The sequence below is a fragment of the Pongo abelii genome, chromosome 9, assembly GCF_028885655.2.
Source record: "Pongo abelii isolate AG06213 chromosome 9, NHGRI_mPonAbe1-v2.0_pri, whole genome shotgun sequence".
In the NCBI taxonomy this organism is placed as follows: domain Eukaryota; kingdom Metazoa; phylum Chordata; class Mammalia; order Primates; family Hominidae; genus Pongo; species Pongo abelii.
This window is the reverse complement of record NC_071994.2, coordinates 11148696-11168601: the sequence shown is the minus strand read 5'-3', so window position 1 is coordinate 11168601 and position 19906 is coordinate 11148696. Positions and strand designations below refer to the sequence as shown.

At 45.9% G+C, this 19906-nt stretch overlaps 1 protein-coding gene across 1 annotated transcript; it reads right to left on the bottom strand.

Annotated features, from left to right (window-relative positions):
• Nucleotides 1-3766: 3766 nt before the first annotated feature.
• Nucleotides 3767-18918, bottom strand: PLAAT2 (phospholipase A and acyltransferase 2). Its single transcript, XM_024255624.3, has 4 exons — nt 18855-18918; nt 15641-15749; nt 9399-9667; nt 3767-4064 (listed from the first exon to the last, which is right to left on the bottom strand). The coding sequence occupies exons 1-4, from the start codon at nt 18861-18863 to the stop codon at nt 3963-3965; spliced, it is 489 nt and encodes a 162-aa protein (XP_024111392.2). The 5' UTR covers nt 18864-18918; the 3' UTR covers nt 3767-3962.
• Nucleotides 18919-19906: the final 988 nt, after the last annotated feature.

The window sequence follows — 19906 nt, the reverse complement described above, 5'->3', positions numbered from 1 at the left end:
GGCCCAGCAAGAGAAGAAGGCTTTCTCACTCCTTGTGATCTAAGGCTAACCTCCCCAGACTTCATTACCTGTCCAGGATCAATTGTTCCAGGGTGCTGGACAATGGGAGCATCCAGGCCCTTCCAAGGTGTGCTTGACCTCCATGACTAGGTCAGATCCCCGTTAGGATTCTCAAGTGTCCATGTGTCTGCACTTCATGTGATTCTCACAGTTGCAATGAACACTGATCCATGTGGTTATTTTACTAATGTGCCTTTCCCTGCCAGTATTTTGGGGACAGTCCAAGTTTGGTACCATTGGTACTCTAGCATCAAGCACAATGCTTAACTTACTATAACCACCGGATAGATGATGGATTACAAGCATGCACCTGTAATCCCAGCTACTTGGGAGGCTGTGCCAGGAGGATTACTTGAGCCCAAGAGTTTGAGATCAGCTTGGGCAACATAGTGAGACCCCATCTCTCAAAAAGGAAGAAAAGATAGTGGTTTACTTAATTAATAAATGTATTCACTGATATGTAGAAAAACAGGGCCAGGCACAGGGGCACACACCTATAATCCCAGTACTTTGGGAGACCAAAGGAGGATCTCTTGAGCCCAGGAGTTCAAGACCAGCCTAGGCAACATAGTAAGACCCTGTCTCTACAAAAAAATAAAAATTAAAAATAAAAAAAGATCAGCCAGGTGTGGTGGTGCATGACAGAGCAGGAGCATCGCCATCTTGGACAAATACCAACATTCTATGTTCCTCTTGATTAAAAACTGCCTAAATCCAGCCCCAGATCATCAGCCCCAGAACATCAGGGCATTTCCCTATGCTGGGAAACCAGCTCCCAGCATAACCAGAAACATTCCAACCCTAAGATAAAACCCTTTCTAACCAAAAACATGCCAACCCCAAGATAGCCTCCCCTCTGACGAGAGACATTCTAACCCTACAATCAACTTTCCCTCACATAGAAACATTCCGAACCTACAATGATCTTCCCACTTCCTAAACTCTTAAATATCCTTAGTCTGTTAGAACACTCCTGACCAAAAAAAAAATCAACCAGAAGCCCCTCTCAGGTTTATTCTCTAAATAAACCTGTCTTTGACTGTTGAGCCCCTTTTTGTGTTTCTTTCTTCTTTAATTCTTACAGCATGTGCCTGTAGTCCCTGCTCCTCAGGAGGCTGAGGCGGGAGGATCATTTGAGCCCAGGAGTTCAAGTCTGCAGTGAGCTATGATCAAAAAGAGTACAAGTAAAAAATAAAAATATAAAACATGACCACTCTTCTCAAAAAAATAAAAACAAAAAACATGACCACTCTTCTCAAAAAAATGTTGTGGCCACCACAGTAGAGGTTAATGCACACCAGAATTGTGTTGCTGTGAAGTTGAGAAATACACTGAACCAGTTCCAGACCTCTCTGGACTGACTTCCATGAACTAGATTTCACTAAATGTGGAATATATATATATATATATATATATATATATATATATATATATATATACACATACATACATACACACACATACACACACACGTATATAATACATATTTTATATATATATTATATATATATGTAACAAAAGCATACTTCATTTTTTCATAAGTTCATTAAATGCTTGTATCACCTCTGGACAGTCCTTGGTCTCAGCAAATCTTTTTGCTAGATTAAAAGTAGCTGAAGGCTGGGCACAGTGGCTCACACCTGTAATATCAGCACTTTGGGAGGCCAAGGCAGGGGGATCACATAAGGTCAGGAGTTCGAGACCACCCTGGCCATCGGGGCAAAACCCCATCTCTACTAAAAATACAAAAATTAGCCAGACATGGTGGCGGGCGCCTGTAGTCCCAGCTCCTCAGGAGGCTGAGATACAAGAATTACTTGTACCTGGTGACAGAGGTTGCAGTGAGCCAAGGTCGCGCCACGGCACTCCAGCCTGGACAACAGAGAGAGATGTTGTCTCAAAAAAATAAATAAATAAAAATAAATAAATAAAAGTGGCTGAAGAGAGCATGCATATATTCCTTCTACAGGCTGTTTTTCAGCTCAAGAAATTTTTAAGAAAACTGATTGGTGCTGGAGAAACAGGAATCCTGGGCTGTGTGTGGTAGGACTCGATTGTTCTTTGTTGTTTGTGTCACTCTCGAAGACAGCATCCCTCTCCCCACCCAGGAGTGACAGGACAGCTGGCAGGACACAGAGAAGCCCTAGTGCTTCCCTCCTGTCTCATGGACAACGAAATGTTTTGCTTATGTGCATCCACCAGAAAGTGTTCTGAAGGTGATTGGGATCTGAGACAACCAGGACACAGGAGGAGCAGGAACAGGGGAGCTCTCAGAGCTGCCTGCCCTATTGTCCTCTTTCTTGGGTGGCTTAAAGTCTCCTTTTGGGGTAAGAGAAAATAATTTAAGACATTAGTAGGGAGGGTCTTAGTTCCTGCAAAGATCTACTGAAACCATCAGGAGGACCCATGGTTGGACCTGGCCCTTCCTGCAGAGCCCTGACACTTGGCACTCAAGACACAGGAGAAGAAGGAAGCCGTCATGATGGACCAGGGATAGGGCCCTGGGCTCTGGCTCCAGCTCATCAAAGAAAGGGATGTTAAACACAGCTTCTGCCATCTCTGTTTTGGAAAACGTGCCCAAATTGACCACAACAGCTGTTCTGTGTTTACACACTCTGAAGTCAAAATCACTAGCCACATCCTCAGGCTACATGATCTCCATAGTTCCCGGGAGGTGGGCAGTTTTAATACTGTGTGAACGGAAACTAGACTCAGAGTCTAAGCCACTGACCCAAGGTCACACAGCCACTAAGCGAAGACTCTGGATTCCCTTCAAGTCAATTTGACCCAAAAGTCAGTTCTCTGGGCCAGGCCACTGGAATGTTCTCTGATGAGACTTGCATGGGCAGTCTCACTCGCTGCCTTGCTTGATGTCCCAGGACAGCTCCTGTCTGCCCGCTGCAGATTTCGCAGGCTCAAGCCTTGGAGCAGCATCACTCAGTGCAAGCTTGAAGCTGTGGGCAGAAAGTCAGGAGCTGCTCAGCCCCCCATCCTCTCACTTCCTGTGAAGAAATTGGTGGGACCAAAGATGGCGGATGCACCCCGGAAGCATCCTCCAGGGGGAGACCTGTGCTTCCCTGGGGTGGTGGAGGAAGGGAGGGAGGGATTAAGTGCTCAGGGCAGCCACTTATCAGGGTGAAAGCTATGCTGAGAGCACCTGCAGAATCTTCCTGGCTTGCAGACAGCCACCTTCTCACTAGGTCCTCACGTGGTGGAGAGAGCGCGAACTCTGGTCTCTTCCTTTTTTTTTTTTTTTTTTTCTGTGATGGAGTCTCCTTTTGTCGCCCTGGCTGGAGTACAGTGGCATGATCTTGGCTCACTGCAACCTCTGCCTCCCGGATTCAAGCAATTCTCGTGCCTCAGCCTCCCGAGTAGCTGAGATTACAGGCACCTGCCTCCATGCCTGGCTCATTTTTGTATTTTTCGTAGAGATGGGGTTTCACCACATTGGCCAGGCTGGTCTCAAACTCCTGACCTCAGGTGATCCTCCCTTCTTGGCCTCTCAAAGTGCTGGGATTGCAGGCATGAGCCACTGTGCCCGGTCTAGTCTCTTCCTTTTCATATAAGAACACTAATTCCATCCTAGAGGCTCTACCCTCACAACCTAATTATCTCCCAGTGACCCCACCTCCGATACCATCCCACAGGCGGGTTAGAGTTCAACATATGAATTTGGGGTGTTAGAGAAACACAAGCATTCAGTCCATAGCAGAGCCCAATTGTGTCTTTAATAGAATTCATACTCAGCTGCATTTCCAAATACATTTTCCTATGCTTTTAACTCCATTAAAATAAAGATTCATGAACACAAAACAGTAAAATCAGTAAACCAAACTCCACTCCTGCCGGCTAAATAATATTCCTCCGTAAGAATTGGTTGTTGTTGGGACAATTTCTTGGATTTATTGCCTTTCCCGCTTGCTTCTGGCCAGCAGGATCCCCACAAGGCTTGCGGCAGCCAGCAGGCCTGCTGCCACACCTACTGTCGTGAATGCACCCGTGACCTGCAGCAGAAGAGAAGGGAGAGCACACTCAGCATCAGGGCAGGACCACGATACATATACCAGGAAACTACAGCTCAGGAAAGACTCATCTGGCCCAGTCCTCTTCATTTGAATCACAGAGGGAACAAATATTGGCTGGGAGAGGGGATGCCAAGAGGTCAGGCCACCCAGGAAAGAGGAGTGGAGATGTCTGGTGGACACAGAATGAATGGAAGAACGAAGCCATAGGCGTGATACACACAGAGTCAAAGGAGGAAAACCAGATGCACCTGTGGGCATTAAAAGCATAATAGGTCGGGCTCAGTGGCTCACACCTGCAATCTTCACACCTTGGGAGGCTGAGATGGGCCGATCGCTTGAGCCCAGGAGTTCAAGACCAGCCTAGGCAACATGGTGAGACCCCATCTCTACAAAAAAATACAAAAAAAAAAAAGCTGAGTCCAGGTGGTGCACACCTGTAGTCCCAGCTACTCAGGAGGCTGAGGCAGGAAGATCACTTGAGCCCAGGAGGCGGAGGTTGCAGTGAGCCAAGATTGCACCACTGCATTCCAGCTTGGGTGACAGAGTGAGTCCCTGTCTTAAAAAATAATAATTTAAGCAAAAAGCATAATAAACCCCCAGCAAAGACAGAGGGGCAGTGCCCCAATGTTCTAGGTCAGGGCTGGCCAACTGGGGCCCTTGAGGCAGATATAAAGTTGGGAAATCATCCCTGGGAACTCTCACTACACAGGCTTGAGGGCAGGGAGCTTGCCTGGATTGGTCTCAATGTCCCAGGTGCTGATCCCACTGCCAGGCACAGAGTCGGCACTCATAATTCATCTGCTGAACTAATGCTGGCCCATGAGGAGCATTGAGGGTGTGCTTTAATGAGTAAGATTGTCTCACTTATGTGCTGGCAGGAAATGGTTCTGCAAAAGGAAGAGGATACTCTGAAAAAACCACAGAGATGTGATGCCGACTCCCGAGGGTTGGTGTGCTCGGCACAGCTTTTGGGAGCTAGCCAAGACAGCCTGCTGCGATCCTGTGGGTCCGCCCCTGCCTGGGCCACTGTCTCTGAGAGACCAGCACTGGAGCGACTGGGGGAAACAACATGGGGTGGGGGATGGGGGTGAAGACTGTGAGAATGGCTGTTTTCTAGATATCAGCACTGTCCTGGGAACTCTCCAGGCCCAGTATTTTTTTAATCTGCCTGACAACTCTAGTAGGTAGTGATTCTAATTCCCACTTTCCAGAGGAGAAGACTGAGGATGGACAGTGTAAAGAACTCACGCAAAGGCCGGGGGCGGTGGCTCACGCCTGTAATCCCAGCACTTTGGGAGGCTGAGGTGGGCAGATCATCTGAGGTCAGGAGTTCGAGATCGGCCTGGCCAACATCGTGAGACCCCCCGTCTCTACTAAAAAAACAAAAATTAGCCAGGCATGGTGGCGGGTGCTTATAATCCCAGCTACCTGGGAGGCTGAGGCAGGAGAATCGCTTGAACCCAGGAGGCAGAGGTTGCAGTGAGCCAAGATCACGCCACTGCAATCCAGCCTTGGTGACAGAGTGAGACTATGTCTCAAAAAAAAAAAAAAAAAGAACTCACACAAAGCCACACAGCTGACAAGTGACAAGGCTCAGATCTGCCTGACTTCCCAACAGGGGCACTTAAGCCCTTCACAGACAGGGAAGCAAGTATTTAAATCAGTGACCAAACAGCAGATTTCTGTGGAGTATCAATGAATTTGAAGGATGTGAGTGACCGGGGAAAAGAAAGGGGGAAAAAGAACCATTTTATTCAAATACACTCAGAATCGTTTCCAAGTGTCAAAGATAAACCAAGCCAGACATAACTTAAAACAGCAAAAACAGATTTGATTCAGTCTCTACTGACAGCAGGGAAAGAGCTGAGCTCCATTCCAACTTGTGCAGAGGTGACTGACATTTTAAAGGGAGATGGAGGAGTAGGGAGACAGGTGAGCGAGGGCTTAGTAGAGTCAGGGAGGTGAAATATTACAAAGGGTTAGTCCCTGAATATGCGATGAGGCCAGCTGTGTCTGCTAGCTGGCAATTATCAAAGTTAGGACTCTACCCTCCCACAGAGACTGGGGACAGAGGCTCTATCCTTCCTGATGATTATATTTCAAAGGACTGGCTCTCAGGTCCTTGAGGAAGACACTTCAGAGTTGTAAGAGATATACAGTCAGCCCTCCATATCCATGGATTCCACATCCATGGATCCAATCAATTGTGGATTGAAAACATTTGGGAAAAAAAATTTTTAAAGAACAATAAAAAATAATACACATTTTTAAAATACAGTATAACTACTTACATAGCATTTACATTTCATTGAGTATTATGAGTAATTATGAGTGGCTCACGCCTGTAATCCTAGCAGTTTGGGAGGCCAAGGCAGGTGGATCACTTGAGCCCAGGAGTTTGAGACCAGTCTGGGCAATATGGTGAAACCCCATTGCTACAAAAAAGAAATACAAGAATTAGCCGGATGTGGTGGCGTGTGCCTGTAGTCCCATCTACTCAGGAAGCTGAGGTGGGAGGATCCCCTGAGCCCAGGAAGGTTGAGGCTGCAATGAGCTGAGATCACATTTCAGTGAAACACCTCTGCACTCCAGCCTGGGTGACAGAGTGAGATGCTGTCTTGAAAATAAAATAAGTACATGGGAGGATGTGCACAGGTTATATGCAAATATCACACCATTTTATACAAGGGACTTGAGCATCCATGGATTTTGGTGTCCTCAGGGGGTCCTGGAATCAATCCCTCCCCTACCCATGGATACCAAGAGATGACTGTATCTGTTTCAAAGGGACAGAGGAAGGATTCATAATTATAAGTCCTTTTTAATAAACAGTCTAAGAAAGGGTCAGGGTCTTTGTCAGGTGTTGGTTAGAACAAATGGTAAATTCTCCTGGCAGCAGAGCGCTTTCTTAGACAGGCATTTATCGGGGGGCTGGGGTCATCCTACGGACACAGCCTTATTTTGCTAGAAGCAGTGCTAGAGCTTGGTCATCTATTAGAGCAGGGGCTGGATGGCGTTGTTGTGTGCCAAGAGTCCTGCAGCTTTCACAAGTCTGCTTTCTTACAGAGCGAGAGCTAGAGACAGACAGAGGAGGGTCTTTCCAGACAGAGTCAGATGAGAAGGAAGGAGGGAGAGGAAGGAAGAAAGAAAGGCAAGTTAATGGGTGACCTGCAGGAGATGAAGTTCAACAAGAGAGGCTCCAGGACAAGGGACAAACTAAATAAAAGAAAACTGCCTCCCCTGAGTCTTCCCCGTTGGCTTGAGTTCTGACCCCTCAGAAGCACAGCAGAGGGCCAACCACTTCCTAAAATTGGGTTCTTCCGGACTGATTTTGTGGCTTCTGCACAGCCTATAGAAGAGCTTTTAGACGCATGATAAGGCAGCCCACCCCCAACCCCCTTGCGACACCCCTCCCATCCAGAGATAGGTCTAACCTCCTCAGCTCAACAGAGGGGAGACCCTGTCAGCAGGGTTCCCACTGAGTACCAGAGCATGTCCCACCGTGCCCCAGTGCCCAGCGTGGCCTGGCAGTCTCTCAGTTAATAGCGTGGGCTCCCTCCTGGGGTACTTGTTTCCAGAAGTTGTGGATTTTCCTTGCCCATCTCCCCTTTTTATCACCTCTCCTTCTCCTATCATACAACAGAACAGCTAAATCCTCCCACACCCTGAATCTATGGTGCACAGGCTAAGGTGTAAACACTCCTAGTCACCAGTAAGGGAGGATTCAAGAATGCATTGCTCCTAAACAGAGAGGGCTTCAGAAAGGAATATGCAACCACGTCGAGGCTCCTGCCTCATCTGCCTGCTGCTTTAGAATGAGAATTCTAAAGTGAGATGGTTGTCATGGAACTGTGCATTAACACACTCATTTGAATTGAAAAATTGTCAGTTTTTTTCTGAACGTCAAAATAAGCCTGATTAGGCTGATTGGTTTGACAATAACACCTGGCTTGGCTATTTAAACTACACGGAAGACATTTTTCCCTAACTGAATGAGCTAAATGTGCAACTCCAAGATTGTGAAGAAAATATGTATACAAATATGTAATATGCAATATAACAAAATCCATCCTTTCCTTTACAAATTTTTTACATTTATGATTTTTTTAAAGTGTTTGATGTCATCTAAGAATGTATGAGGGGATATGTGGTTTTTTTAAGTTATCTTGGACTGGGTGTGGTGGCTCACGCCTGTAATCCCAAGGGAGGCCGAGTCAAGCGGATTGCTTGAGCCCAGGAGTTCGAGACCAGCCTGGACAATATGGCAAAACCTCATCTCTACAGAAAAATACAAAAATTAGCCAGGCATAGTGGCACATTCCTGTAGTCCCAGCCACTCAGGAGACTGAGGTAGGAGGATTGCTTGAGCCCAGGAGGTCGAGGCTGCAGTGAGCCATGATCGAACTCCACATGATATACTGCAGTCTGGGTGACAGAGTGAGACTCTGTATCAAAAAAAAAAAAAGTTTGTGAGACCCTGTATCCAAAAGTTGGCCAGCTATGGCCCATGGATCAAATCCAACCTGTGAACTATTTTTGTAAAAAATAAATAATACACTTCTTGGAAGACAGTCTCGCCTGCTCATTTATATATTGTCTGTGGCTGCTTTTGTGCTGCAAAGCTACGGCAGCAGAGTAATAAGACAGAGACCACCTGGCCCATAAAATCTAAGATATTTACTATCTGGCCCTTTACAGAAAAAAATTGCCAAACATGACCTGGGCTTTTCCCATTCCTGGCTCACGCTGTTCCCTCTGCCTACACTCCTTATTGCCCCCGTTCCCTGGTAATCTCCAGCTCATTTTCTTTCAGACTAATCAAAATAATTAAATCAGGCTGGGCTCAGGTGTTACCTCTTCTACAAAGCCTTCCTTGATCAGGGCCCTTGGAGAGAACACATGTAGGTTTAACTTCCCCGCTCTTCACCATGGCTGACATGGACTAGAGACTCAATAACTAGGAGTTTAATGAATTTGGACAAGTTACTTAAGCACGGTGAGCCTCAGTTTCCCCATCTGTAAAGTGGGAATCATAAAGCCTGCCTCTAGGGCTGTGGAGGGCTGTTTCAGGCTGTGACTCCCTTCTGTGGCCAACCCCCAACCCACTGCACTGGTCTACATTGCCGACTTGCCTATCTCCCCACCCTTGTCCCCACCCCAAATGTGACACCCTCAAGGACAAGGGTTTCATATCTGCTATTTTGTTTTGCTCATGTCTATTTCCATCCCACCCTGGCCCCAGCAGGGACCCAGCCTCTTGCAGCTGAGGGAGTGGCCTGGCTCCTGGGAAGGGAACGCAGGCTGAGGATGCACCTGGTCACTGCGGGAGACGCCATAGCGCAGATGGTTCACGAAGTGCTCGCAGTTGTCACTGGTCAGCGAATAAGGCAACTCCTGCCCCACCAACTCCTTTGCCCGCTTGACGATTTTGTTGGAAGGCAGTGGTATGTATCTGTCATCGTGCTTGTTATTGACCCTGTAGTTGTCTCTCCCAGCCACCACAGACAGCAGTTCCTTCTTCACTATGGCTTTGTTGGTCAGGGCAGACAGGACACTGGCCGCACCAGCTCCAGCAATTTCACCTGTGCAAACAGTGAGTTCATTCCTGGGCAGGGCCTTGGGGGCTCAGAGATGGAAGCCAAGCAGCCTCATTGCCCCGAGCACTGTCAAGAAGGAGGAGCTGTGGAAGGACTTGTCCATCCTACCTGGCCTCAAACTTGAAAACAGGGAAGACCCAAGCCTGGGTGACTTTGGAGAAGGTCCCTAGGCTCTGATTTCCTCATTTCTAAAGTAAATAACCTGAGCTCTAAAGGACCATGTGAGTTCAGATATACCTGAAAAAGTCAACAGTCAAGGCAGTGTGGTACAGGGCAAACAGAGGAGGCAGAGGAGCCCCAGGCCATAGTTCCAACTGCCTCTCACTAGCTTGTGGCTTAGAAAAAGTCACTCCAGGCCAAATGCCTGTAATCTCAGCACTTTGGAAGGCCAAGGCAGGAGGAACACTTGAGGCCAGGAGTTGGAGACCAGCTTGCACAATATGCTAAAACTCCTGTCTCTAAAAATAAAAATTAAAAAATTAGCTGGGCATGGCAGCACATACTTGTAATTCTAGCCACTCCAGAGGCGAGGCTGGAGGATTGCTTTAGCGCAGAAACTACAGGCTGCAGTGAGCTGTGATTGTGCCGCTACGCTCCAGCCTGGGCAGCAGAGTGACAACTTGTCTCCAAAAAGGTAAAGAAAAGAAAATGTCACCCATTGCCCTGAGCCAGTGCTGTGGGAGCTCCAGTAGGTGAGGGTGGCATTTTGAAACAGTAGGAAAGGAAACAGCTGAACAAGACAGAAGCCTGTCCTGGGAATCCAGGGTCCCCAGGTCCTGGCCGTGGCTCTCTTACTGTGTGTCTTCAGAAAAAGCCCTTCTCATCTTGGGACCCTGGTTTCATCATTTTCAAATCAGAGGAACTAGGCCAGGGGATGTCCATGCCCTCCAGCTTTAAATTCTCCAATTGGCCTCTAAAGGGGACCCCAGACTCCTGGGAAGCTGAAATGAAACCGTGGCCAAGTGACAGCACCCAGAACCCTCAGGGAGGGCCTGATGGACCCAGGAGTCTACAACGGACCCTGCTAGAAGCAGCCCAGCTTAGAGAAAGCCTGTTGTAATGTCAGTTTCTGAACAGCCAGTTTATCTAATGACCAGCTCCTAAACTTACGAGTGTATTCACACTTTCCTTTACTGATTTTTATTTTCTTTTCAAAAGGACATTTAAACAAATGTCTTGGTCCCAGCTCACTCCAGCTACAGGAGCAGGAATGGGGACCAGAGAGACCCTCTGCCAAGGAGAGAAACAGAGGAGTCAGCACCCAGTCTTGCCTGGACGGACTGCAGATCCTAAAAAGAAGGGGAGCTGAGGAAACAAGATTAATACAGGTATAAAAATATGTCACCAATAATTTATTCTTTTTCATGAGAAAAATACACTGTCTCCTCCATCTCCACCCCTTTGTATCCCCTAAGCTGATGTCTCCCCTTCTTGGCTTCTAAGATTCTGTTTTCTGCTCCATAGTTTTCCTATCTCTGCTCCTAGTCTTCCAACATCTCACCTCCTATTTCCACCTGTCAGTCTCCCCCACATCCCTCTCTTTCCCCTCTTCCTCTCACTCTCCCATTCCTGCCCCTCAGTCTCTCAGTTCTGGGATGGGGTTCTTCCTTCTCCCCAATAGATAGCACCCTTTCCTGTATTGCTGGTGAGGTACTTTGGACAACAGTTTGCCAGTTTCTTATTAAACTAAATATTCACTTACCATATGACCCTACAATCCCACTCCTAGGTATATACCCAGAAGAAATAAAAACGTGTGTTCACACATACAAAAAAAAAAAACCCTGCATGGGAATATTTATAGTGGCTCTAATGATTATTATAAAAAACTGAAAATCACCCAAATGTCATTCAACTGGTGAATGAATAAATAAATGGCGGTACATCCATACAATGGAATACTATTTAGCAATAAAAAGGAACAAAGTACTAACACATGCTACAACACACATCAACCTCAAATGCATTAAGTTAAAGTAACTGGACACAAAAGGCTACCTTCTGTAGGGTTTCAGTTATATGACATTCTGGGAAAGGCAAAACTATAGAGACAGAGAAAAGACCATAGCTTGCCAGGAGCTGGAGGTGTGAGCATATATATGGGGGTTGACAACAAACGGGCATGGGAGAATTTTAGGGGAATGAGGTGTGGTGTCCCCCAATTTTCCCCCCTTTCTTTCTTTGTCCTGACTGAGCAATACAGAATGCCTTGACACTCTGTAACCCGGCTAGCTGCGTGTTGCCCTCTGCAGGCTTGAACCCAAGCTGGAGCCTTTAACATTCATTCCCAGGCAGTGATAAAGTTGTTTAGGTTGTTGCACGAAACACTGAAAAAGCAAGTGTGTTGCTAAGCACATAGAAACTAGCCCCAGCTTTGAACCAAGTTCTTTAAACCCTCATGTAAACCTCATAACCCAACCACCTTGTTCCAGACATTCCTGGGAAGAACAGCTACTATCTTGCTGTCCAGTGAGAGGACACTTCAGCCCTCTGCATACAAGTTCCCCTAATAAATGCTTTGGACTGATCAGCCTGGCATTTAGTGCTTCTTTCTTCAGAATCCGAACTGGCCCCATCTCAGGATTTTTGGGGACAGTCCCCTGAAGAAACTCCCCTGACACCACTTTTGGGGCCACTCCAACCATGGGTTCAGCTGAACAGAGAACATTAGGGAATTATTCTATAACTAGATTATGGTGATTATGGTGATGGTTACATAGTCATATGCATTTGTCAAAACTCATAGAATTGCATACTAAAAAGGATAAATTTTACTATTTGTAAATTATTCTTAAATAAATCTAATTTTTTAAAAACGAAACACATGCACACGGTTAAAGAGAAAATTTCCCCAAAATGCTAGCTATAACCATCAACAAAACTTAAGCTATCCTTATGTCAACATTGTGGACTTATGCTCTGCTTTCTTTAGCATCCCAGTAGACAGGGAAAGTCAGTATTTTTTAAATTTTACTTGGAGAAGTCAACAGTATACTTGGATAGTATTACTGAGGCTCCCATATACTTTTCACAAGTTTTACATAAAAATTTAAAACCCCTGAAATTTCCCAGAAATGCAATATGTAGATGATTTGTTTCTGTGTTCCTCATCTAAAGAGGACTCAGAAATTTACTCAATATATCTCTTATAACAACTAGCTCATAAGGGGTATAAGATGTCTCAAGATAAGCTTCAACTTTCATAAGAGATGGTTCATTATCTAGGTCATAATTTATCTAAAAAAGGAATATTTCTGTGCCCAGAAAGAATAAATAATATCCAAAATTATCCTTGACCTGTAACGGAAAGACAACTTAGAGGATTCCTCAGGCTTGCGGGATACTGCAAGTCCTGGAGCCCAAATTATTCTCTCGGCCTCTCCACTCTCTTTTTTAGTGTATGCCAGAAGGCTTGTGGAGAGTATTAACAGTAGCCTGTTCAGTAATAGTGACACACTGGGAACATCCCTGATATGGTTTCCCGTGTCCCCACCCAAAATCTTATCTTGAATTATAAACCCCATATGTTAAGGGCGGGACCAGGTAGAGGTAATAGGATCATGGGGGTGGTTTCCCTCATGCTGTTCTAATGATAGTAAGTGAATCTCATGAGATCTGATGGTTTGTTTTGTTTTGTTTGAGACAGAGTCTCACTCTGTCACCCAGGCTGGAGTGCAGTGGTTCAATCTTGGCTTACTGCAACCTCTGCCTCCCAGGTTCAAGTGATTCTCATGACTCAGCCTCCCAAGTAGCTGGGACTACAGGCATGCACCACCACACCCAGCTAATTTTTGAATTTTTTTTTTAGTAGAGATGGGGTTTTGCCATGTTGGCCAGGCTGGTCCTGAACTCCTGACCTCAAGTGATCCACCCACCTTGGTCTCCCAAAGTGCTGAGATTATAGGCATGAACCACAGTGCCCAGCCATCTTCACTCTATTAACTAACCACAAATAGCACTGAGGAACTTCTTCCATGGGAAATAAAACATGAGAAGACCTTTACTGAACTTAAATGGGCTTTACAGAATCCTTTCACACTAGGACTCCCCAACTATTCTAAGCCCTCTACATGTTTGTCTGTGAATGGAACAATCAGGCTTTTCTCACCCAAAAACATGGAGGAAAAAGTAGACCTATAGCCTATTATAGCCTGTAATTGGACCTAGTAACCAGGGCATATCCAAATTGTTTAAAGGCACATGTCAACATGACCTCACAGTTTTACCACTCAGATACAAATAAGTAAGCTTATGCAGCACTGCTACCTTAAAAGTATGTAAGTCTCTAGTCAATTACAATAGAAAACAATGTACTTCTTCATTTATATAACTTTATAAACTGAGCTATCATTGCTGTGAGCCAAGCTTCTTGTCATTTTAGTTCAAAGTCTCTGGATTCGAGAACTGTTCTTTTGTATATGCAACAAGTCTTTTAAATTTCTCTAGCTTGATTTGATTTCATTTATGTACACATCTATACATAGACATATATGTGTATATATACATATATAAGTATCAGTATTTCTACAACTCTTGAAAAGAGTTGCATATATATCTACATATACAGATGCTCTGAGTTTCACTTCCCCTGTAACTCAGCCCTAGTCTGTATGTGTATATATACATATCTTCCTATTAGTCATATTGATAATACGTGTTATGCACTGTATTCTCTCAAGAGTCTTAAATGTTTGTCAGCAGCCACTGACTCATCACGACAATCTCTATAAGAATTATATCTGGGCCGGGTGCAGTGGTTCACACCTGTAATCCCAACACTTTGGGAGGCTGAGGTGGGTGGATCACGAGGTCAAGAGATTGAGACCATCCTGGCCAAAATGGTGAAACCCCGTCTCTACTAAAAATACAAAAAATTAGCTGGGAGTGGTGGCGGGCACCTGTAGTCCCAGCTACTCGGGAGGCTGAGGCAGTAGAATCACTTGAACCCAGGAGGCAGAGGTTGCAGTGAGCCGAGATTGCACCACTGCACTCTAGCCTGGCAACAGAGCAAGCAAGACTCTGTCTCAAAAAGAAAAAAAAAAAAGTTAAATCTGTATGTGTACATATATACATACAAACTTGGGCTGGGTCACAGGGAAAGTGAAACTCAGAGCATCTATATACGTAGATATATATACATCTATACACATGTATATATATATATGTCTGTATATGTAGATAGATATACATCTATGTGTGTATATATAGATGTGTATATATACATCTGCTGTACAACTATTTTAATGGCTGTATAGCATTCCATTATATACAGGTATATCTATTTTACTTGACCAACCCCTGCTGTCTTGCACTTGAGTAGTTTCCAGTATTTTGGCATTTTCTTTGATGCCATGATGCTTCAGATGGAAAGGGAGGTTGCTTTAGCCCCTGGCCAGGCCTTGCACCAGTGCTTTCCTGTACCTTCCTTCATTTCATCCCTCCATGAGGTAGGATATAGGGATTCTCATCTCTGCTCTGTAGAAGGTGCAGCTGAGCTTAGTGATGTGAAGCCGCAAGCTCAAGGCATACAGTCTGTAAGCAGAGGAGCCATGATTCCAAACTGGTTGTGTTGAGTTGGGAGGCCTACGTGCTCCTTCCATTATACTATGCACTCGGTTATATGCTGTCTGAAGGAAGCAACTGCTTCTTACTCTTGCTTGTACCTCCAGAACAACAAATACATAGGAGATCCCACGGAGGGATGCTCACCAAGTACAATGAGTTGGTTCAGACTGAACCCCACTCTATGATGGAATAAAGGTCAATAGTCTCTCCACCAATTTACTGCAAAAGAAGAATAGCAGTTGCTACATCTAGCAGGAAAAAGCACAATTCATTCAGCATTATGTATTGAGTGCCTACTCTGCTAGACTCTGAAGTGAGGACAAGCACGTAATTGTGCATCTCTTCACATTCTTGATCTCAACCCTTGTGCTTAAAAAGAGAACCCATCCTTACTTGGGGGAGCCAGATGGACCACATAGCCATCTCCCACGTAGATGGCCCAGTGCTCATAGCCAAAGCGAGAAATCTCAATCAGGTCTCCAAGTCTCGGTCTTGGTCTGGCCTGCAACAGAAAAACCAGAAACAGGCAGAGGTGAGTCATCTGCAGGAAACATTCTAGGGCCTGACCTGCAAGGAGCCCCAGCCCAGTCTGCAGATTCCCTGTGCTCATCACCTACAGGAAACAGGAAGGAGGGAGGACTCCTCACATGTGTAGGAAGCACCTTCATTTACTGGGGCTGCAGGACTGAAAAGGTGCTCTTCAGGGGACAAGGAGGAGATGAGGAGAGTATCTTTGAGGGAGATTTTCATGAATGTGCAGCACAGGAGTGTGATGGAGTGATGTGCCCAGGCTGAGCGTGAGTGCATTTTATGCACAGAGTATGTTTTTGTCAGCTAGTGACTGCATGATTCCAAAGGAAGCCTAAAATGCCTCTTTAAGGGCCACCTGCCATGAGCGTGAGCCCAAGTGATTCCTACAAGTTCTAGAGCTCTGACTTGCAACGCCCAACATGTTAGAGGCAGGCGGACACTTGACCCACATTACACACCACTCCTTTGGGTGAAAACTATCATTACCCCCACTCGACAATGAGCACATGGAGTCTCAGCAAGGTTAGGTAACTTGCCTAATAAGTAGAAGAGCAGGAATGAATGGTAGGGCTGAATGTTTCCAACATTAATGCCTTTAACCATCCCAGAATGTCCTAGGCAAGCCCAGGGCAGCTGAAGTCTGAGCTCAGGCTAAAATTAAAGCAAGGGATGGCAGGGTGTGTTTGGAGTTGGTCATAGGGCAGTGCCCATCTGGAGGGTGCATGGGTGGGAGGAATGTTGCCCTGGCCACACCCAGAATGGGAGACAGCCCTTGCTACATAAGTTCTGTTTCCGGTATGCTCTGGTGCCAGCCAGCACCCCTCCTCCCCCTATCTCAGCTGAGCCAGGCCACAAAGGAGTTGAATGGCTGCTGAGGGTGGTGAGAGTGCCAGCCAACTCAAAGTCTGGTGGGGAGCTATGGTTAAAAGTAAAGGCTTTCATTTGAAGTAACTTGGATGGAATTGGAGATCATTATTCTAAGTGAAGTAACTCAGGAATGGAAAACCAAACATCCTATGTTCTCACTCGTAAGTGGGAGCTAAGCTATGAGGACGCAAAGGCATAAGAATCATACAACGGACTCAGGGAAAAGGGTGGGAGTGGGTGAGGAATAAAAGACTACACACTGGGGCTGGGTGTGGTGGCTCATACCTATAATCCCAGCACTTTGGAAGGCCGAGGTGGGTGGATCGCCTGAGGTCAGAAGTTCGAGACCAGCCTGGCCAACATGGTGAAACCCCATCTCTACTAAAAATACTAAAATTAGCTGGGTATAGTGGCAGGCGCCTGTAATCCCACCAACTTGGGAGGCTGAGGCATGAGAATTGCTTGAACCCGGGAAGCAGGGGTTGCAGTGAGCAGAGATCGTGCCACTGCACTCCAGCCTGGGCGATAGAGTGAGACTCCATCACAAAAAAAAAAAAAAGACTACACATTGGGTACCGAGTACACTGCTGAGATGATAGGTGCACCAAAATCTCAGAAATCACCACTAAAAACTCATTTATGTAACCAAATACCACATGTTCCACCCCCACCCAGAACCTTGAAATTTTAAAAAAAGTAAAGCCTTTGACTAGAGGAGTCAAGAGTCAACTTGACCAAATAAGGGACAATTTGAGCATCAAAAAAAAAATAATAAAAATAACTGTGCACAAACTGAAACACATCAAATATGTTAAAACCCACATGTTTATAAGGATATTTTTTAAAAACACTAGGCATCTTTGGAGGACGGAAAAGAATCACCATATTATTCCAAAAGCTGGTAAATAAAGGAAAAGATTCAAGCATTTCCTAACTGAATTGTCCTCAGGGAATGCAATTTAAAACTACAACAAACCCCAAAGCTACAAACCAATACTTGTAAGGTAGCCATATATGTATGCAAAAACAGAAAAATATTTGGAAGAATACGCACCAGGTTGTACAGAGGGGAAAGGCTGTACAGATGGGAAGGATGGTCAAAAGGGACATTAGTTTTTATGCTAATAGTTTTGGTTTTTGGCTTTTGGCTTTTTTTGAGACATGATCTCACTTTGTCACCCAGGCTGAGTGCAGTGGCACTATCACAGCTCACTGCAGGAAGCCTCAACCTCCCCAGCTCAAGTGATCCTCCCACCTCAGCCTCCCAAGAAGCTAGAACTATAAGCACATACCATTATCTCTGGCTAATTTTAATATTTTTTGTGGAGATGGGATCTCACTATGTTGCCCAGGCTAGAGTTTTGGTTTTTCAAACAAAGTGAATGTGTTCACATATTCCTCGTGGAATTAAATACATTCTTTCTTTTTTAAGTTGAAGCTTTAGAGTCAGACCCTCCTAAGTTCGAATTCCCTCTCTGACTTTTGGGCAGCCCCCTCTCTAATACTTACCAGAATATCATTCCTCCTATCTGTGAAGTTGACAGTAATTATGCCTACTTCATAGGATTGCTTATTAACTACCTGGTGTGGATTAAATAAAAGTGTTTAGCATGGTGTCTGGACCCCTGAGCACTTGGGAAATGTGGCTGCTATTGGGCCTGAAGGAAGAAGGAACCTAAGAAGGAACTGGAGGGAAAGAGGGAAAGTAGAGGGACTGGCCCTGCCTGGAGGCGAGGGAGACAGAGCCCTTTCTGACAGCCCCCATTGCCACCCACAAAGCTGGAGCCTTTTCCCTGGACCCTCCCTCCCCAGCTCATCCCACCCACTGAGGATGATGTGACAGAGGAGGTGGCCTGTGTGGTAAACCAAGGGCTGCTCTCCCTGAGCCCACCATTCCTGCCTTCAGGAGGCTTAGCAGAGCCACCAGGAGTGTGGCCAGAGGAGGGCTTGGAAAAGCATCAACCCAAACTTTGGCTGCAGTAGAACCAGACCCCATGCAGCAGCTGAGGCTGGGGAGCCTCCAGGGTCATAACCCAGTGCCACGGTTCCTTCCCACACTGTCTGAGAGAGCCAGACCCCCAGAACTCAGCATGTGCCCATGTGCCTTCCATGCCAGAGCTATAGACCAACAAGGAGAACACACATAATCACCACTAACAGGGTGGTTGTTCCTCAAATCAAAGCTTTAAAACCCTTTCTGGGGACTTACCAAAGCCATCCTTCCTTCAAGATGATGTCTTGTGTGTTGCTGACTCTGTGTCCAGCCTTAAATTAGCTCTGAGTTTCGCTTTCCCTGTGACCCAGCCCATATACAACTATTTCAGAACATAGGCTGGGTGCGGTGGCTCACACCTGTAATCCCAGCACTTTGGGAGGCCGAGCCAGGAGGATCACGAGGTCAGGAGGTTGAAACCATCCTGACTAACATGGTGAAACCCCATCTCTCCTAAAAAATAGAAAAAACTAGCCAGGCATGCTGGTGGGCACCTGTAGTCCCAGTACTCGGGAGGCTGAGGGAGGAGAACGGCATGAACCCGGGAGGCAGACCTTGCAGTGAGCAGAGATCGTGCCACTGCACTCTAGCCTGGGTGACAGGGCGAGACTCAGTCAAAAAAAAAAAAAAAAAACAGAACATAGATCAAGGTTCATGTAAAATTTTCCCTGTCTTCAAACAGGGGCAGAGCACATATCAAGTAGGCAAGGCAGCATGAAAATCAGCCAGACAGAAGAGGAATCAGAGCTCAGGATATAGATTGAGAAGGACTTAGTGGCAGTGTGGTCAGGGGCACAGCTGACAATCACCAAGTTTCAGGTGGAACAAGCAAGATCCAGTGGTTGTGGGGACAAGGGAGGATATAGAGACAGAGACCACGGGGGAAAATTTCAAAAAGGAGAGAGGAGCTCCAGAGAGACTGAGATTCATGCCTCCAAACTAGGAATGATGGTTGCCGGGACAGGCAAACATTTCCACCAACCTCAAACCCCATGACCCTAGACAAATCGTATTATTGGAGGCACATTTCTCTACCCTGGAAACAGAGTGAGCCTGCTTGGACAGCAGTATAGAAACCACTCCCCTTTCTGCTTCTCACCCACAGTTCAGAAACGCTCATTCCACACCAAATGGAAACCAAAACCCAGTACTGGGTGTGTAGAAGTTGCTTCTTTGAGGCACCTGCATGCTTATCTCACCCAAGCTCCAAATAAGTATCTCTTCTGTCATCTACATATAGTTGTCCGGTCCTGAGCAAACTGGACAGG

Coding starts and splice junctions, on each gene's coding strand:
- PLAAT2 (XM_024255624.3), bottom strand. Junction 9,668..15,640: donor GGTCCATCTGGCTCCCCCAA/GTAAGGATGGGT, acceptor CTGTTTGCACAG/GTGAAATTGCTGGAGCTGGT. Junction 4,065..9,398: donor GCGTCTCCCGCAGTGACCAG/GTGCATCCTCAG, acceptor CTTCTGCTGCAG/GTCACGGGTGCATTCACGAC.